This window comes from Sapajus apella, unplaced genomic scaffold (assembly GCF_009761245.1).
Source record: "Sapajus apella isolate SASKATOON/1434 unplaced genomic scaffold, GSC_monkey_1.0 scaffold114, whole genome shotgun sequence".
Lineage (NCBI taxonomy): Eukaryota > Metazoa > Chordata > Mammalia > Primates > Cebidae > Sapajus > Sapajus apella.
The window spans coordinates 192,076-211,405 of NW_022437054.1; the positions used below are offsets into that span (position 1 = coordinate 192,076).

The 19,330-nt window shown below is 42.5% G+C and overlaps 1 protein-coding gene across 3 annotated transcripts in view; it reads right to left on the reverse strand.

Annotated features, from left to right (window-relative positions):
* The window catches only part of ATP8A2 (ATPase phospholipid transporting 8A2), a 643,075-nt gene that overhangs the window by 162,335 nt on the left and 461,410 nt on the right, over positions 1-19,330 (reverse strand). For all 3 annotated transcript variants that reach the window (XM_032260055.1, XM_032260056.1, XM_032260057.1), the window contains exons 29-30: positions 11,778-11,900; positions 9,073-9,151 (exon numbers count right to left, since the gene is read on the reverse strand). In XM_032260055.1, the coding sequence (XP_032115946.1) occupies positions 9,073-9,151; positions 11,778-11,900 (202 nt within the window). The remainder of the gene's footprint in view (positions 1-9,072; positions 9,152-11,777; positions 11,901-19,330) is intronic.

A 19,330-nucleotide genomic window follows, 5' to 3' on the forward strand; every position in this document is an offset into this window, starting at 1 on the left:
AAAAAAAAAAAAAAAAAAAAAAAGGCAGGGTTTATACACGTGTTAGTGATTACAATTACATTCACAATCAGTGCTGCTGGGTGAGGCTCCTGGTTATATAAGCCTATTGCTGGATTTTCTCCTCTATTGCCATATCTGGATAAAGTTAAGGACATGAAACTTAAATTTCAGTCTATTTTTCACTTTTGTTTAATAAAAATAAATCTGAAAAAGGAAGTAAAAATGATGCAAAGTAAACTTGACTGCCAATGCCCAGGTAGTCACCTAGTGAGGCCACACGTGTTTCTTACTCCTTGGTACTCACCTAAGTGATACCCCAAGTACCCCACTCGCTGCTATGCCCTGTGTCTTGTTCTTGCCAATCATATGTGAGCAGAACTGATGGATCTCTTCCTGTGAGACTTGGCTAAGAGCAAATGATCCTTGCCCTGCAAACCATCTTGTCTCTCCCCTTCCAGTGTTGGGGCTGAGGGTGCACTCCATGGAGCCTCACTGTGTTGAAATGAAGCGGGCTTAGTTTTAACAGATATGCTAAGACAGGCAGACATGAAATGATTGTCGTAGAGGCAGAAGTTCACACTCACAGACCCTAGAAGCAGGAGGCACAGCATGCCAGGCAAGGCCATGCCAGGTAGGGCTACAGAGCTCAGGAGGTTGGGGAGAGGTTGGGTATGGCCCAGGCCTCTACTGGGCTTCTCACAGGGAGAAAAGGGCAAGGCAGGGAAGGTGGGATGAGGACATTTAGGACTGAATAACGAGTAATTCTGGAAGGCTCGGGGACATAAAGATGGCCCCCAGTTGAGTACCTGGCCCTGGGGTGCTGTTGGGCAGAGGGAACACCGGTTTAGTGTGTGAGAGTTTGATAAAGGAGGTGGCTGGGGGCGTGGGCTCGGGCTCAGTTGGTTTGCATGTCAAAGGCGTGCAGACAGGGGAGGCATTTGCTATCTTTAAAAATTAGCTAGCCCTGGGGGGGACAGTCTCTTCGGAATCAAGGCCCTGAATGCCAGAGCATGGGGAATATGGAATACACTTATGAACAATGCACTCCTCTACTGGATAGGTAGAATGGGTGAGAAATAAATCTTTACTGGGTTAAGCCCCTGAGATTCCCTGGCTAATCCATCTTGATTCAACTTCCTGCTAATGGTGAAATCTGGGAACTCTGGCTCATACTTCTTAAAACATTACACCAAACCCAACTGTCTAAAATACATGCAACACAGAGTTCATTAAAAGAGACATTGAAACATAAGAAATATTTAACTGAATGAAAACAATGGCCCTTCCAGCCCAATTCTGGGTTTCAGGATGTGTGAGATACACTGTCACAATACAGAAAAATAGCTCAAGTCAGAGCTTTACCGAAGTTCATAACTGCATTTAAAACAAAACAGAAACAAAAATCTTGCGTTTGAATTTGGAAACCTGGTTATATTTTAAATGTCCTATGATTGGGTTAGTAATGCAAATCTGCAGTTATGCAGATTTGCGAGTTGTAGTTTCATTTGCATAAGTCTGAAAGACTCCCAGAATGTTCTGTGTTTCTAGGTCTTAGGGAGCAAGTTCCACTAACTTCAGGATTTTATGAACTTCCACCACACTGTCCCCTCCGCGGGCCTTCCCAGATGGCAGAGGCCACATGGAGTTACTACCTTGTTTTCCTGTCCCATTTGGCATTTAATATCTGTCTCTCAATCTTTTATTTTAGGCCTTTTCTATGCTGCACACAGCACTGTTGGTGAGTTTTATGGGGGAACAAAATGTCAGTGTATTGTTTCATGTACCTTACTTTAAAATACAGTATTTTGTTGCCCTTAATGACTGCATTAGCACATTCTCCTGACGGGTTTAGGACATAGCGCAACCAGGTGGAGAAGGGGATTATTAATTAATGCAAAACCGAGTCCTTCTAGTTCTGGATCCAACCCATCCACTTCTCTCAACTACCATTATTGCTACACTAGACCAGCAAGAGCCCAGAAACTGGACTCTAGTCATCATCCTGGCCTGCGTGGTTATATTAAAATAAATCAGACTAATGGCTTTTATTACACTTATACTCCAATCTCGGGTGAGATTTGGGTAAGAGCAAATGATCCTTGCCCTGCAATCCGTCTTGTCTCATTGAAGGCTCATTGATTCCAAAAGGCCTGGAAATGTCTGACTTCCGTCTCCAATCTCACCATCCCAAGGCAATCTGTGTCTCACAATCTGGCCCCCAATTCCTCCCCCACACTGCTCCATGCCATCTTTCTCTTGGAACCATTCTGTTCCTGCAACCTGAAACTCTTTCGTCTCTCCTCTTCTCCTACCTCACTCCTACTCATCCTTCAACTCCGTTGTCACATCCTCCAGGAAGCAGTCCTTAAAGCTCAGCCCAGGTTAGTTTTCCCTGGAATACATTCCACCTGACCTCGACCTTCTGCTGTGCTAACATTTCTTGTTCAAATCCTGCCTTCTCTAGATATAAGTTCCATGAGGGCAGGAAGTCCTCTGTTATGTACACTACTGTGTCACCAGAACACAGGGAGGAGCCTGGCATAGAGGACATACTCTTTTATCTTTTTTTTTTCCCCCGGTTCAAGTGATTCTCCTGCCTCAGCCTTTTGAGTAGCTGGGATTACAGGCACCTGCCGCCATGCCCAGCTAATTTTTGTATTTTTAGTAGAGACAGGGTTTCATCATGTTGGTCAGGCTGGTCTTGAACTCCTGACCTCATGTGATCCGTCCGCCTTGGCCTCCCAAAGTGCTGGGATTACAGGCGTGAGCCACTGCACCCAGCCACTCTTTTACCTTTCTTAAAAAAATAAGTGAATAATTGAGTTTAAGAAGTTGTAGTCTCAGAGAACATTGGCAATCTTGCCCAAATTTAGCTTAATGTGTAACAACACAAGTCATCAGGATTTATATGATATGAAACACCCAAGTTTTCAGTAATAAGTTACGGGTCAGAAATAGTTTAAACCAATATGACCCAATAATGCCACAGGCAAAGAGAGTCACACCAAGTTTTATTTTATACACGTGCACTATTCTTTCAGTATACAAAACGTGCCTGATCTTACAGGAGCAAATTTATTAAAAAGTATAAAATAGCCTTCTCCAAAAATGTCAAAAGGCTCATTTGCTTAATAGTGCCCATACATAAGAATCCACATGGTATTCTTCTTAAACAGTGAGGGAACAGTTTCTATGGTGTGGACTCTGGGGAATCAAGAATAAATGCTTTTAGGAGGTTTTTTCTTCCGGTAAGTATAGTCTCTTTCCCATCACCTCCCTCTTAAATTTCATCAGGGAAAGTCTGAATACTTCCTTTTTAAAAATCAAAACCGATTTTGTATTATTTTGCCAATAACCACATTACACTTCAAGGAGGGTTGCTCAACTGCGGACCAGATATGGCAACGGGGAACCCGAGTGTGGCCTGACACCAGGGCTCCTGATGGACATGGGCCCCTGTGAAGGTGACAGCCTAGGTCTAACCTAGCATCGCTTTCCAGATCAAAGGCGAGGAGCTGCAGGCAGACCATGGCAGTAAGTATATGGCTGTGATGGTTGGAAGAAATCTGATTTACTGAATTGCTTGAGTGGAAAAATTTATTTTGAAATTTGAAATGAATCATCACAAACTCCATCAGCAAAGGAGTGCTTTGAAAAGTCTCTCTAAAACCACATGAAAATAAGCAAAGCAAAATTCTTGGAAGCATTCTAGGGAATGAACAATATACCCATACCTTCTAGAAAAGATTTATTTCCAATAAGAAAAAGTGTGTTTGCGTTGCCTTGTCCAAAAGGAACACCGCTGCTACGTACCTGAGGTTCTCTCCAAAGATGGTGGAGGCAGAATTTTCTAGTAAAACTTCCTGTCTTTGTGACATCATCCATACAGGCAGGATCAAGGGAAAAATCAAACTACTCTAGGAATTTTAGCCCCTGGTCAAACAAAACTCCTCTGGGGCTCTGGGTGTAGGTGGGCATCTGAGGGATGACTTCAGGCAGCCCTTAAAAGGTGGGGAGAGGCCTGAAGGTGCCCTTCGGTTAGAGTAGGGGCTCCTGGCTTTGACAGTGCCCTAGTTTGTCTCAAATTGGTGCCATGTTCCTATGCCTCTTTGGAGGTGGGGAGGATATACATCCTCCTAAATGACAATTAAGAGTGCAATAAGAACTCACTTGTACTTAGGACAGCAAATCAGCACACATAAACAAGTACTCCGGTCAGCTGACATATCCTGGTCCTCTGGTGCTTACAGTCTTTATCCCTGCCACCCCCCTCTCCACCAAAAACTCAACTCAGACTCTTGCCACGTCCTGTGTGTTTCTCTACAGAGCAGCCTTTTTTATTTTTTTTTATTTATTTATTTTTTTTTTTTTTTAGACGGAGTTTCGCTCCTGTTACCCAGACTGGAGTGCAATGGCGCGATCTCGGCTCACCGCAACCTCCGCCTCCTGGGTTCAGGCAATTCTCCTGCCTCAGCCTCCTGAGTAGCTGGGATTACAGGCACGCGCCACCATGCCCAGCTAATTTTTTGTAGTTTTAGTAGAGACGGGGTTTCACCATGTTGACCAGGATGGTCTCGATCTCCTGACCTCGTGATCCACCCGCCTCGGCCTCCCAAAGTGCTGGGATTACAGGCTTGAGCCACCGCGCCCGGCCTACAGAGCAGTCTTAATCTTCTTCATAGGCAAATCGCATCACATAACTCTCCTACCTCCAACTCTTCCCTGAGAAAAAGTCCCCCCCACCAGGTGTTAGTGATCAGATCCTCCCTCACTTCATCCCCTTTTCCAGCCTCTGCCTCCTCTCTATGCTGTAGTCGTCTTGGCTAGGGGTGGTTGTCCACTACATGGAAGATGCTAGAAATATGTAGAGATGTGTTTTGATTGATAGTTCCAAAAGGACAGGGAAGGGAGGACAGGGAGTGTCTTAGCTCTTTTGGCCAACTATAACAAAATACTATAAACTGCATGGCTTATAATCCCTGGAAATTTATTTCTTATAGTTCTGGAGCCTGAGAAGTCCAAGATCAAGGTAGATTCGGTGTCAGGTGAGGATCCATTCCTCATAGGTGGCATCTTCTAGCTACATTCCCACATAGTAGAAGGGGCAAATGAGCTCTCTAGGGTTCCTTTTACAGGGACACTAATCCCATTGCTGAGAGATCTACCCTCATGCCCAATCACCTCCCAGAGGCCCTATATTGTATACCATCACCTTACAGTTTGAGGTTGTGACATAGGAATTGTGGGGAGGAGCATGAACAGTCAGATCACAGGAGGAGGTTACTGTTTTTCCAGTCCAGAGCAGGAATGCCCAGTGTCTCGAATGTCTAACCAGAGGCTGACAAAAAACAGTCCAGAGTCCATGCACCCCCAGTCTCTCTAAAGTGCTTCCCATCGCCTCAGCAGCTCAGGTCCTGCACACCTGCTTGCTCCTGGCCAGGAATGTTCCTTCTCCCAACCATGCCCCACATTTCCCTTGTCCCACATGGCTACCCCCTATTCCTCTTTCAAGAACTTCAATATCACTTCCTGGAAGAAGATGCTCCCGAATTCATCAGACTAGGTTGTATCCCTTTATTACATAAACTCCGCTCACAGACCCTAGGACTCCGTGCACTGGTAATTAAGCAATATGTATGAAATTCCTGACACCATCAACTCTGACGTTAGGTAAGCCTCCAGAGGGCAAGAGAGGCAGAGCCTGGCTTGCTGATGTCTATATTCACTCTGCCCTCAGAGAGCCTCTTACCTCATAGAAAATGCCATAATCTCGGCGAACAAAGAAGCTCCTTTCAAAACATCCTCTCCAAACACAATCCCATTCCTGGGTTTAACCTTCCCTAAGCTGTCCCCTGGAATCTCTACCAGTAGTTTTCTTTCTACCCCTCACTTTATGAGACATGACAGGTTTATTTCCCAAATTGCTCTGATCATAAAATTCTCCTAGATCTAATTTCTATACTGACCCTTCAATGCTTAAACAGTTTCTTTCTATTTATTTATTTATTTATTTATTTTTCAGACAGAGTTTTGCTTTTTTGCCCAGGCTAGAGTGCAGTGGTGCAATCGTGGCTCACTGCAACCTCCGCCTCCCAGGTTCAAGCGATTCTCCTGCCTCAGCCTCCCAGGTAGCTGGGATTATAGGCCCTTGCCACCATGCCTGGCTAGTTTTTGTATTTTTAGTAGACATGGGGTTTTGCCATGCTGGCCAGGCTGGTCTTGAACTGACCTCAGGTGATCCACGCGCCTCGGCCTCCCAAAGTGCTGAGATTACAGGCGTGAGCCACCACACCCAGCCACATCCCAGTTTCTTAACTGCACACCCAAAGCCCCCTGTAATTCAGCTTTCACCTGCCTTCCTCAACTTCCCCATCTTCCACCCTTTAGGTGCTCAGTTTTCCATGCCTGCCCTGAATTTCCCCACTTTGCTTGGTTCTTCCTTCTGCTGGATTTCATGGCTAAACTTAAATATTACCTCCTCTAAGAAGCTATTAATAACTCCAAATGAAAGGCATCTCTCAGTCCTCTGATATCTGATAACATTTTATCTGTGGTTTACTTGAAACAGCTATTTTCTACCTTGTACTAGAGTTATTCATGTGCAAATCTGCTCTGGTTTGAATGTAGCCCCCAAAGTTCATGTGTAGAAATTTTGATCTCCAATGCAGTGGTGCTGGGGGCAGTGAGCTGATAGGAGGTGTTTGGGTCATGGGGGAACCACCCTCATGAAGACATTAACAGTGTTGTCACTGGCATGAGTTCCTTCCACTTTCTCTACCCATATCCTTCCACCATGGGATAAAACATCAAGTAGGTCCTAACAGGAAGCCAGCCTCCTGACCTGGGACTTCCCAGCCTCCAGAACCATGAGCCAAATACATTTGTGTTCACTATAAATTACCTGATCTGCGGTACTCTTATAGCAGCACAATATGACTAAGACAAAGTCTAATCTCCCTTTCCAGACTACAAACTCTTCGAAGAGGAGACCGACATTGATATATCTACTAACATCCTTAGACTTTACCATAGTGTCTTGAACAGAACAGGAACAAGGTTAATGAGCAATAATATAATGATTTTTTTCTCTGTACTAATAGTGAGAATTTAGAAATTAATTTTAAAGTATTCAATTTGTTAGAGGAAGTCAACTAATGACCAAGGGCACCAGTGTCCCTCTGTTGTTCTGATACACTTAATATTTGCAATTTACTTCACTTTCCACAGTTTCATTCAATAGGTTATTGTTTGCAACACAACTCAAAGAAAAGCCCTAAGCTGAAGGCTCAATAAATACAATGAAATAATGACACTGAGGATGATGGTGATTAAAAAAAAAAAAAAAAAGATGAAAAAAAAAAGCATCCCATTGGCTGGCTGCCAGGTAATTTGCCAAATTTGGAGGAATTAGATGAGGATAGCAATCTAATTTAAAATTCACTTGGTGTTGACTCTTAGATAAGTTGGCAACTGCTGGGAGTACCTCCTTTTAAACACAGCCCATGTTAGGTGAATGAATGGAATTACATAACGGAATCTGGGTCAACCATAGCAATTCTACCGTAAACTACAAGGCACCAACTGAAAGCATATGACCATAATTCAAGGATTAGAAAACCATTGTCTCCACTGAAGAAGGACCACATTAGTTCCTTTTGAAGCAGGTAAGCAAATGACCATCTTGTAAAGCTTCTGACAGTCAAAAGGTAAGCACTTCTGAGTTAGGAACACAGTAGGATGTCTAGATTGGAAGTGGTAAGGGGTCTTCTGATAATACTTGTGGCTAGCCCATGCTTGGTGCAGACTCTTCTTAAGTACCAAAGCCTGGGCTCAGGTACAGAGGACAATTGCTCAAATTTCTCTTATGCTCATCAGACATACTACTTCCCATCACTAGTCCTTCCTGCTACAATGATGGCTGAGTCTGTCACCAAAATATCACAGCTTCTGAAACAAAATCACATCCCAAATTCTTATACTTATGCATTCGTATTTACAAAACCATTTTAAAATAAATTCACTGAGTAAAGATGAATCACAAGAAAGGTTTCAAGTTAAAAGAAAATGATTTCACTAGAAAGCCCTTTTTTGGGATGGGGCTAGAAAGCATAAAATTGTATTCTCTGATTTAAAGACTTAGGGACCCTCAAAGGAAAAGGAGTCTGATGAAATTGAAAGAATAAGTCACATGGCATAAGAAATCAGCAATGCATGCATTTTCTCTGTCAGTATTTAATAGGTTAAAGAATATCAGTGAGGATGAATCATTTCTGTTTGAAGCATAAAACTCACTGACACAGAAACAAAGACGCTTGGAAACTTTATATTCTTGGTTCTTTGAACAATAAAGGGCCTGTCTAGTCAACATTTGGAGTAATTTTTCCCAGGGGGATTATTATTATTTGAGAGGGATGAAAGAGTAGCATTCTCATGATACATTTTTATTTTCTGAAAATAAAAATCTGTCTCTTTAGGAGGCCACATTCTGGATGTATTAAGGAGTGTGGAAAAAAACATGGGGTCTGCCACAGTTCTCAGACATCCTCTTCTAGCTGCAAAGACAAACACCAATCTGGAGAACTAGTTCTCAAACTCTAACTTCACAAAGTGTACATCAAGGACAGGACGCACTTTCAGAAAGCTAGGAATAAGATTCAACGCTTCTAAGATTTGAGTTATTCTGCAAATGGGGAGGGGAGGCTTGGAAATAAAAGCCCAAGTAATTAACAGAGAATTTCAAACCATGGACGAAAAGCATCAACATTTCATTGTAGTGCAGTGCTTTCCTTCAAGATCTCTGGCTCAAACAGTTTTTGCAAACTGAGGTGGGAATTCCTAGTACTCAAACTATGCAGTCAACTGGAAAGAAAATGGGTTTTCAAAGCCAAAACTGATGAAACTTAACAGCTATCAACCTGGGACTAGCTCTCATGATGCTTTGGGTATGTTTTTCCTCTAAAATGTGTTCTTGTGATCTCTCATTCTGCTGAACTGGAAAAAAAACTGCGAACGCACAGGCAGCAGAGCGGCTGCAAAGCTCCTTGTTGACAGGTGAAATCACACAGCCCTTACCATGCTCCAGAGCTTTCATGGGAAACCAGAAGAGGATGAGGGAGTGGACCAAGGCGTTGATGCAGTGACCCCAGAAAACCTAAGGGAAAAGAAACCAGGGGAGTCAGGAGCTGCCCAAAATGCTTGACCTCTGCAAAACTCTCAACAAACACCACATTGTGAAGGATCCTGGCCGTGCGCTGCTGCATGGTTCCAGGAGTAGCATATTATTCTTGAATTTGAAAAAGAAAAAAAACTCCACGAAAATCAAATATTTATTAATTTTCACATACAAATGACTGGATTACCTCCACATCATATCACTTCAGTTGCAAAGACCTAAGTACCTGCTCACATGTACACAGACCAACACAATCTATCCACATGTGAAAAATTCATTCTGATCAGTTTTCTTTAGCAGTGTAAGAGAGACAGCAACATTTTACAAACATCCAGAAAAAGGATATTAGGTCAAAATTGTTAAGAAGAGACTAAAACTGTGTCTCTTCTTAACAGTTCAACTGTGTCAGGGGCTGATGGGATGTCCTAAAAGCACTGAAAACATTCTACTTGTAAATTCTTACAAGGCATTCTCACTCTTTTGTTTTACCGCTTCAAATTCCTCTCATTAAACTTTTCCTTTTATTTTTTAGGATTTTAGATAATATGCATATTTGAAAATTCTCTTTATTTCAATGTTCAAGAGGTGAGAACAAAGAACACAAGGTTTAGTTTATTTTAAACTTTAGTTTCATTAATACATTGCCATCATCGTTTTAACCACTGTGATGATAAAACTATTAACTATTAAAGCCAGATTAAATTGATTTAAACATCTACAAGTTGTTGCTGGGAATTATCATATAGTTTGAGCCTAAGTAGTAGTGAGACAACAGAAAACAGTGGAAAATGTTATTGTAAGACAACGGGATTTCCCCTGCTTTAAATGTTCATTTTGCACCATCACTGACCTGTCTACCTAAAAAAAAAAATTCTTCAAAGTGCCTGCAGATAAGTTTCCAGGCATTCTCAGCTCTTACTTACTTCCTACCTCAAATGGCTGTAAATTCAAATTGTGTAGAAAATGGATTGATGTAAATATTGCAGTGAAAATGCATCACATTTTCCCATTACAGGTATTGATCGACTTACGACCTATGCAACTTACGACCATTCGACTTTACGACCACAATCGCTAGCCACGACTGCTCTGCGTCTGGCAGTGCAAACGTTGCCCAGCTGGGCGTACGACAGTGCAGACCAGCTTCCGGCAGCACTACCATCTCCGCGCGCATATAGCCTACTCAACTTACGACCAAATCGTGTTACGACCGGTCTATTGGAACCAATCGTGGTCGTAAGTCGAGCACTAGCTGTAGTGGAATCATAGTCAACAAGGATTGGTAAAATCCTCAGGTTTCTTTGGAGACGGGAGGCAGTAGAACCAATAAGGAGCCCTTCTGTTTCTTCCCTGCCTCGGATGTGACCAATGAGCCTCCCCAGAAAAAGGCGGCTGTGAGGGACATCAGGAGCATCAGGCTCAGAAGCAAGGCCCTGGGACTCTTCTCTCCTTGAGGCCTGAAGAAGTGACTCGCTCTGTCCTTCTCACTGACAGCCCAGGAACCACGCATGCAAATCATGACTACCACCAGCACACAGTGCTGGAACTGAACTGCGTGAGGGACCTCTGCCTATAAACTTCTGAATCCCCCCTGCACAAAGACATGAGGCAGAAAAGAGGCCGTGCAGCCATGCTCACATCTCTCCCCTCTGCGCCCAGGCACACATCTTTCTTTGGATGGGGTCACCCAAGCACTCTGCCACTTTCAGCCACAAATGGCATCTGTGTGGCAGACCCCTCTGCTGTCTGAGACTGCACGACCCCTTTAACATCCCATGCGGCTTCGGCGAGGGCTTGTCAGTATCACCTATACCTTTATTTTTTGAGATGGTGTTTTGCTGTTGTTACCCAGGCTGGAGTACAATGGCATGATCTTGGCTCACTGCAACCTCTACCCCCCGGGTTCAAGAGATTCTCCTGCCTCAGCCTCCCAAGTCGCTGGGACTGCAGGCATGTGCCACCATGCCCAGCTAATTTTTTGTAATTTTTGTAGAGACAGGGTTTCTCTATGTTGGTCAGGCTGGTCTCGAACTCCCGACCTCAGGAGATCCGCCTGCCTCAGCCTCCCAAAGTGCTGGGATTACAGGTATGAGCCACTGCATCTGGCCGCCCCCCCCCCCCCGCTTTTTTTGGTCTCCTTTCTGATTTTCTAGTCCAGAAAAACAAAACAAAACCACTGCAACTCATGTGATCCCTGAGTTCATATCTAGCCAATTTTACTCAATAGCTAAAGAAACATTTTATTTAAAATGACAAAACCAGCAACAGTTAGGTAAGCTCCCATCGGGCCTCCACATGGGGCTGCAGGACTGTGCAAGGGAGGTCTCTGACAGCAGAACCTGGGTTGTGGGAGCTGCTGCTCACACTGATGTCAGGGGCTGATGGGGAGAAGAAGGAAGGAGTCAACGTACTGGGATTGCAGCCCACGCAGCATGGACCCGTTGCCTCAGAAGGCGTCTTGAAGTCACGGGGCTTGTGAGTGGGTCACGTTCTCAGGGCTTCTCAAATATTCCTTCTTAACCTTCAGATATCTCATAGGCAGATGACTAGAATCAAACAGTCACGCCTTTCTGAGGTGACAATTCTGAGATCACACCCTATTTACCTTTGTGTTGAAGCCTTCGCCGTTCTGGGTGATTTTGTAGAGCTGGGGAAACCTGAGCATGCTCTCCTGAGTGCAAGACCTCTCAAAGATTCCCAGAGTGAAGGGCGGCAAAGCGGTGAAAATCTGCAGGGAGAACAATGAGCCATTAAGAGCAGCTCTTCCCATCCACAGGGCTGCAGTGCTCCCTTCTACCAAATGATGACTTCATTTCCAGTCAAGTCCCAACCTGAGATTCCATGATTCACAACTCCCCAGACACCCTCCAAACAAAGGAAATCAACGTAAGACCATTTTTACCTTAATCACTATAAAATGAATGCCCTGAACACTAAAAACATCATAAATTATCTGATTAGCCAAGATTTCTTGTTAAATTAGCAACTACCCTCCTTTGTAAAATGAGGACTGATGTGGAACCATGCCACAGTTAGCTTTGTGAAGTGTTGCTTTGTTTTCCGTCACGCTAGCTGAAGTACAATTTACAACTCTCCATCCTGACGTTACACTCAAATTTCAGGAAGCAAAATGTACTTCACCCATTTATTCATTCAACAGGCATTTACAATAAATGAATTATGGGCTAGATACTGTGATAAGCACCAGGCATGGAGAGATTTACACACAGAAGAAGAAAGAAGGAAAGGAGGCTGGTCCCTGACCTCCAGGAATGCCATCTACTGCAAAAGTGAGGGAGGGGAGTGGGGCAACAGGTATAGGGATAAGTCTATAGAAGGCAGGGCTCTGCAAAACTATCAACACCTGTGGCGGAGAGGATGCAGAGGGAGAAGGGAGAGTCACCACAGGATTCTTGCACCAAAGAGTATCTGACCTGAAAGGTATTGGATCAACAAGATTTGGCAAAATGATAGGGATGAGGGCCAGGAAGCATTCCCATGAGAGATGTACCCCTTACACAAAGCTTTGAGCCATGAGCATGCCTGTTTGGGGGTGTTGAACAAAGTTTACTGGAGGCCACTGTTTGGATTGAGCTCCTGTATGCAGCCCCAGCAGACCTCACCAAATCAGAATGGTCGTTACTTGTGCTAAGAGCTGGGTCAGCAAACTAAACTTGGAAACAGGCCAATTTTCCAAAAAACAGGAGATTCACAGCAGCCAGTTTACCTGGGTCCCAGAAAGGGCCCAGTTTACCTGAGACAGCAGGATACGGAAGTCCCCTCTGTTTAACTCTGTAAGGAAAGCCACTTTGAAACAACCAATCACTTTTTGGAGCATCTGATCTGTGAGGTATTGGACGAACAGGATTTGGAAAGATGACAAATCCTTGTTTGTTCTGCTTCTGTTTCTTTAGCCTCTCTCTGCCTGTTGAAGCTGGCCTCCTCTGCTCAGCTCATCAGAGCAGAGCACTCATTCAGTTTCATGGAATTAGATGTTACCCAATTTCAGAATGGCTAATACGAGCCAATTCTATCTTTAAATTGTTGTAATTTTGTCTTTTGATGAGGAACCTGCTAAGATCCACAGGATGGTGGCTGGCTGAGGGTGCAGTGGCAGGCAAGGATAGGAAGGAGATCAAACAATCTGCAGTGACAGTGAGTTCTTGGGCAAACGGTGCCTTGCAAGACCGACTTTCACTGTACTTTTCACTCTGTGTATTAGAAAGATAAAGCAGGAGCTGAAGAAGGTGCTTGGAAGAAACATGTCATTTTAACTCAGGGCATCTTGGCCCTGAGCATGGTTCACAGAGCCTGGGTCACTTGCTGCTGAGCATCAGCATCCCTCAAATCTCCACCCACAAACCGAGCAAGCTCTCAGGCCTGTGTGTCTCTAAGAGAATTCTGAACTCACACTAGCTATTTGGAGATGGAGTATGTGGCCAGAGCAAGCTGTTCCCACATCCATTGGGAACAAGCAATCAGGTGTGTGGTGAGCAGAGCCAGTGAAACTCTCATGCTCTTCCTTCAGCCCACAGCAGAATGGAAGGCAGCCTGGGATTTCAGTGTGCTGCAAAGCTTCAAGGAGAAATCCACAGGAGACTTGTTGCACTCACTTCCCTCACAACAACAAAAGTTGTCTGTTTTATGGCTGTACAGAGCTTTCCAGAAGCCAGATGCCCTGTACACTTTCTTAGTACCTACCCTCATCTCCCTTGCTCTGCATCAATGTGTACACGTGATATCGTGCCTACTGTTTCCACTGCAGTCTTTTTTTTTTTAAAAAAAAAAACGTTGAGCTTTTCCTTCTACCCATCTTCAAATTCTCCCCTGCCCTTCCTCACCATGCTATAATGAAGCCCAGCAAGCTACATATTTTCTACTCTGCCTATAGCATAACACACACACACACACACACACACACACACACACACACACACAGAGGCTAGGGATCATAACTTGTTTCGTAAAATGTTGACACTGGCCAGTCGTGGTGGCTTCTGCCTGCAATCGTAGCACTTTGGGAGGCCAACACAGGAGTTCGAGACCAGCTTGTGCAACACAGTGAGTTCCTGTCTAAACTGAAGAAAATAAAAAAATTAGTGGTTGTGGTAGTGTGTGCCTGTAGTTCCAGCTACTTGGAAAGTTGAGGCAAGAGGACTGCTCCAGCCCGGAAGGTTGAGGCTGCAGTCAGCTATGATTGCAACACTGCATTCCAGCCTGGGCAACAGAGTGAGACCCTGTCCCCTGCCAAGCAAAAACGTAGACATTATTCACATTCTTCTTCATCATGCTTTTCTTGCTGAACAATACATTACAGAAAGCCCTCCAAATCCCTTGGGTTTGAGGCTAATGCAGTCTTTTAATGCTTACATAATAATTCATAGTATGGATCTACCATATTTTTTTAGCCATTCACCCACTGACAGGCATTCATTTTCTTTCCAGTTCTTTGTTACCACAAATACTATGTAATACATATCTATACTATGTTGTAACATATAGGCTTTTTCTTTTATCTCTATGGGAAGAAGGCCCAGCAGTAGAGTTGTTTCGTAAAAGGATACATACATTTTTAATTTTACTAGATTCTGCCTTTCAAAGCATTTTGAAAGCATTTTCCTCTCCCATTGCAAAAGACAATCATAGCCTTTTCCCTATTTCCCTATCAGCAATGGTTGTTACATCGGTCTTTTAATGTTCTCCAGTCTTAAAAATTAAAGATGTTACTTCTTAATTTAAAAAGTTGCATTTCCCCAACTACAGTGAGTTTGAGCATGTTTTCACTCATTTGCTGGCTCTCTGGATTTGCATTTCTATGAAATGTCTACTCATGTCTTTTGTCCACTTTCTCTCCATGGTTTATCCTCTTTTTGAAGAGTTCTTCGAGTAGAACAGATATCAACTCAGTCTTTCTGTTATGAAATTTCATGCAAATGGACTCTTTGTCTATTGGTTTTTTAAATGGGTTCTTTTGCCATATAAAAGCTTTTAACATTTAAATGGTTGAGAAATGCTTCTGCGTGTCCAATGGTGGTTACGGAAGTTTCCCCTCTGAAAATTACATGTTTTCAGAAGTGCCTTGTAGGATTTTACTATTTTATTTTGCACATTTAAGTCTTTAATATATCTGTAATTAGTTTTTCTTTATAGGAGTCCATTTTTTTCCCAGGTAAAAAGCCAGTTGTAAGAACATAATTAATTAGGCCAAACTTTCCCCACTACATTGAACGATCGCCTTTAAGACTTATCGAATTCTCATGTATTACACATCTAGAATCTCGAACGGGAATGTAGTTCGAGAAACTCCAACTTATTTGTCAATAACAGTGACTTGGTTATGGTGGCTTCTAGTATAGTCTGATATTTAGCAAAAATAAGTCTACTTTTATGATCTTTTTGAGCATGCTTTACAAATTTATTCTCAGATACTTGTAAATTTCATTTATAATTTAATATGACTTTATTCAACTTCCCCCTTTCTTCCCAAAACATTCATTTGTTGGGATCACATATATTTATATATTAATTTTAGAAGAATTGAATCTTTTATGATACTAATACTAAGTCTTCCCACACAAGAAAAGAGTATGCTTTTCCATTTGTTCAGTAATACTTTTTTAAAAAAATGTAGGGACAGTAAACATTTTTCCTATACAATGTATAATTTTAATTGCTTTTTTGAAAGAATTATTGCTTCCTTTGCATTTCTAGGTGTCCATTGCTAGAGCAAAAAAAAAAAAAGAAAAAAAGCTATTTATTGCTAGGCTAGAAAAAGGCTATTGATTTTTAAAATATATTTATCATTTATCTGGTCACTTTATCAAATTCTCTTATAATTCTAGTATTTGTCTACTGGTATTTTTTTGTTTTCTAGATAAACAATCACATATGAATATATTTACATTACCATATTTCTGTGAGCATATTTGCATAAGTACAGAAATTGTTCACTGTTTTCCCAATATTTGTAATCTTCTCTGCAGTTGCCAAAAAATAGAAAACAATGATAAATTATATAGTGATGGCAGGCATCTTGATCCATTTCTTATTTTAAATGAAATCATTTCAGAATTTTACCATTTTGGGCAGCATGCTACTGGTTTTTGTAAATAGTCTGAATTCTGATTAAATGGCTTTTTCTATTTCTATTTTATTAAGAGTTCTTACTTTGGGAATGGCAGCTGAATTGCCTCACATACTTTTGTAGCATCCCCTGAGGGGATTGTGTTTTTCTTATTTTATTGATATAGTGATATTTAGAACAATGTTTAATTCTGAGCCTCCTGTAATCCTAAAATAAATCTTACTTTGTCATATACTTTTTCTTTTAATATATTACTGAACTCCATTTGCCAATATTTAGTTAGAAATTATTGCATTTATGTTTATAAGTGAAACTGGCCCAGTTTTCTTCTTCAAATGATGCTGGCTTGATGACAAGATTCATTTTCCACAACAGGTTAAATAATATTAGAGTATTCTCTGCACTATAACAGACATAAAATTTAGCTGAAATTCATCTGATCCTAGTAGCATTGGTCCCTGGTGGTTTTTTCTGTCTCATTCTACCCACAAAACAAAATGATACAGAAATTTGACTATGGTTTTAATGAATATCTCCTGGGACAGCATTCACTCATCTTTTAGGAAGATACAAGAGTTTCAAGCCTGTTTGTTGTTGTTGTTTTTGAGACAGAGGCTCACTCTGTCTCCCAGGCTGGAGTACAGTGGTGTGATCTCAGCTCACTGCAACCTCCGCCTCCTGGAGCAATTTTCCTGTCTCAGTCTCCCAAGTAGCTGGGACTACAGGCGCACACCACCACAACCAGCTAATTTTTGTATTTTTAGTAGATACGAGGTTTCACCATGTTGGCCAGGCTGGTCTCAAACTCCTAATCTCAGGTGATCCACCTGCCTCGTCCTCCCTAAGTGCTGGGATTACAGGCATGAGCCAACATGCCCAGACTCAAGCCTATTTTTATGCTATTAACTTGTTATGAGAATTAGTTTGAGAAACAAGGTCTTGCTACTTTAGCTGGCTAGTGAAATCAAACAAAGAGTAAATTTAGAAGAAAAAGCAGGAGAGAAATACTGCTTCAAGAATATGACAGGGGAGAACCCAGCCCAGAGGAGGAGGATTACCAGCAAATGCCTTCCTAATCACAAATGTTCTCTTGCAGGGGGTCTCTAGAATGATCCTAGACTGAAAAAATTGCTAAATAGGGCATGATTGCAGCAAGAATGGCCACACTGGAATATGGATTAAGATAATTAGGTAACAGTATTCAATCCATGTTAAATGTTTCAGATTTGATCATTATTCTTTGGTTACATAAGAGGAAGACCTTGCTAGTATTGACTGAAGTATTAAACAGTAAAGGGGCATGATGTTTGTAATACTCTGCTAGGTCAGAAATAAAGGCATTCACCTGTGTGTGCATGAGTGTAGGCAAGTATGCATGTCTGCAATATGGAGAAAGAGAATGCAATTGGGGAAAAATGCTAATAAATGTTGGATGAAGGGCAAATAGCAGTTCTTTGTACCTTTTTTGTAACTTTTCTCTAAACTTCTATTTATACAAATGTCACCAAAACAATTTCCATGGGGGCAAATCTCCATGTTCCTAAAAGGTTTGGCCCCTTCAGTATGAGCAAGTCTGGAGGCCAGGGGCGCTTTTGGGTTCACTTGGCAATGCCTTGACCATTCCATTCAAACTGCCGGAACTCACCAGAAGCCTACCTCAATGCCTGGTAACCTAAGCCCCTTCACCCTGAAATACACTTTTTTTTTTTTTTTTTTTTGAGATGGAGTCTTGCTTTGTCACCCAGGCTGGAGTGCAGTGGTGCAATCTTGGCTCGCTGTAACCTCCACCTCCTGGGTTCAAGCAATTCTTCTGCCTCAGCCTCCTGAGTAGTTGGGACTACAGGTGCGCACCACAACTCCCAACTAATTTTTGTATTTTTAGTCGAGATGGGGTTTCACCATGTTGGCCAGGATGGTCTCGATCTCTTGACCTCATGATCCGCCTCGATTTCCCAAAGTGTTAGGATTACAGGCGTGAGCTACCACGCTCGGCCGAAATATACTTTTCTTTCACAGTGTACTCTCTCTATAGTTTGGGGGGCAGAAAGACTGCATAGAATATATTTCCAACTGTAAGGATGTGCATAACAATAACTAGAAAAGTTGGCGGCTCATGCCTGTAATCCTACCACTTTGGGAGGCAAAGGTGGGAGGAATGCTTGAGCCCAGGAGTTTGAGACCATCCTTGGCAATATAGCGAGTCGCTGTTTCCACAATAAAAATTTTTTTTTAGCTGGATGTAGTGGCACTTGCTTATGGTCCCAGCTATGAAGGAGGCTGAGGTGGGAGGATTGCTTGAGCCAAGGAGGTCAAGTCTAGAGTGAGCAGCAATGGTGCCACTGCACTCCAACCTGAGTGACAAAGGAAGACCCGGTCTCAGAAGAAAGAAGAAGGAGAGAGAGAGAGAGAGAGAGAGAGAGAGAGAGAGAGAGCGAGCGCAAGAGAGAGAGAGAGAGAGAAAGGAAAAATTGCAATATCTCTGAGATATTCTTTGTTAATCTCGGGTGGTGCTCAGGAATCTGCAGTTTTCAAATAAACCCTGGTTATTTTCTTGCAAATAGTCTGTGGGCCTTATTTAGACCAACACTGCCCTCTAGCCTGTCAGCATCTTACGCATAGTAGGCACTCAATAAAATCTGCTGGGTTAATTTGAATTGGCCAAGACTGCATGGAGCTAAAATAAGAATCCCTCATGCCCTAAGCATGGAAATCGGTCTAAAATCCAGACATGCTAGAAGCAGGTGATATATATATATATACACACACACACGTACCTGTTCTTGGCTCTACAACAGAATTTCCTGGGTCTCAGTATTTTGTTTATATCATAGGGATGTGACATGTGCTTGTGTGAAGTGTCAACTCTATGACACCTGACCCTTTCATGCAGTGAATAATCATTTGGCATTCTGCATATTTCCCCCAAATAATTGCATAACTTTAACCTACTCAAAATAGTCTCAGGTCCTGCAGAGTTAGCACCTCTGGTCTCCCCTTAGAACACAAAGGGAAGGCCCTGGAACCCCTATCCATGGGTAGGTGATCACAGTCTTTCTAGCACAGGAGAGGAACAG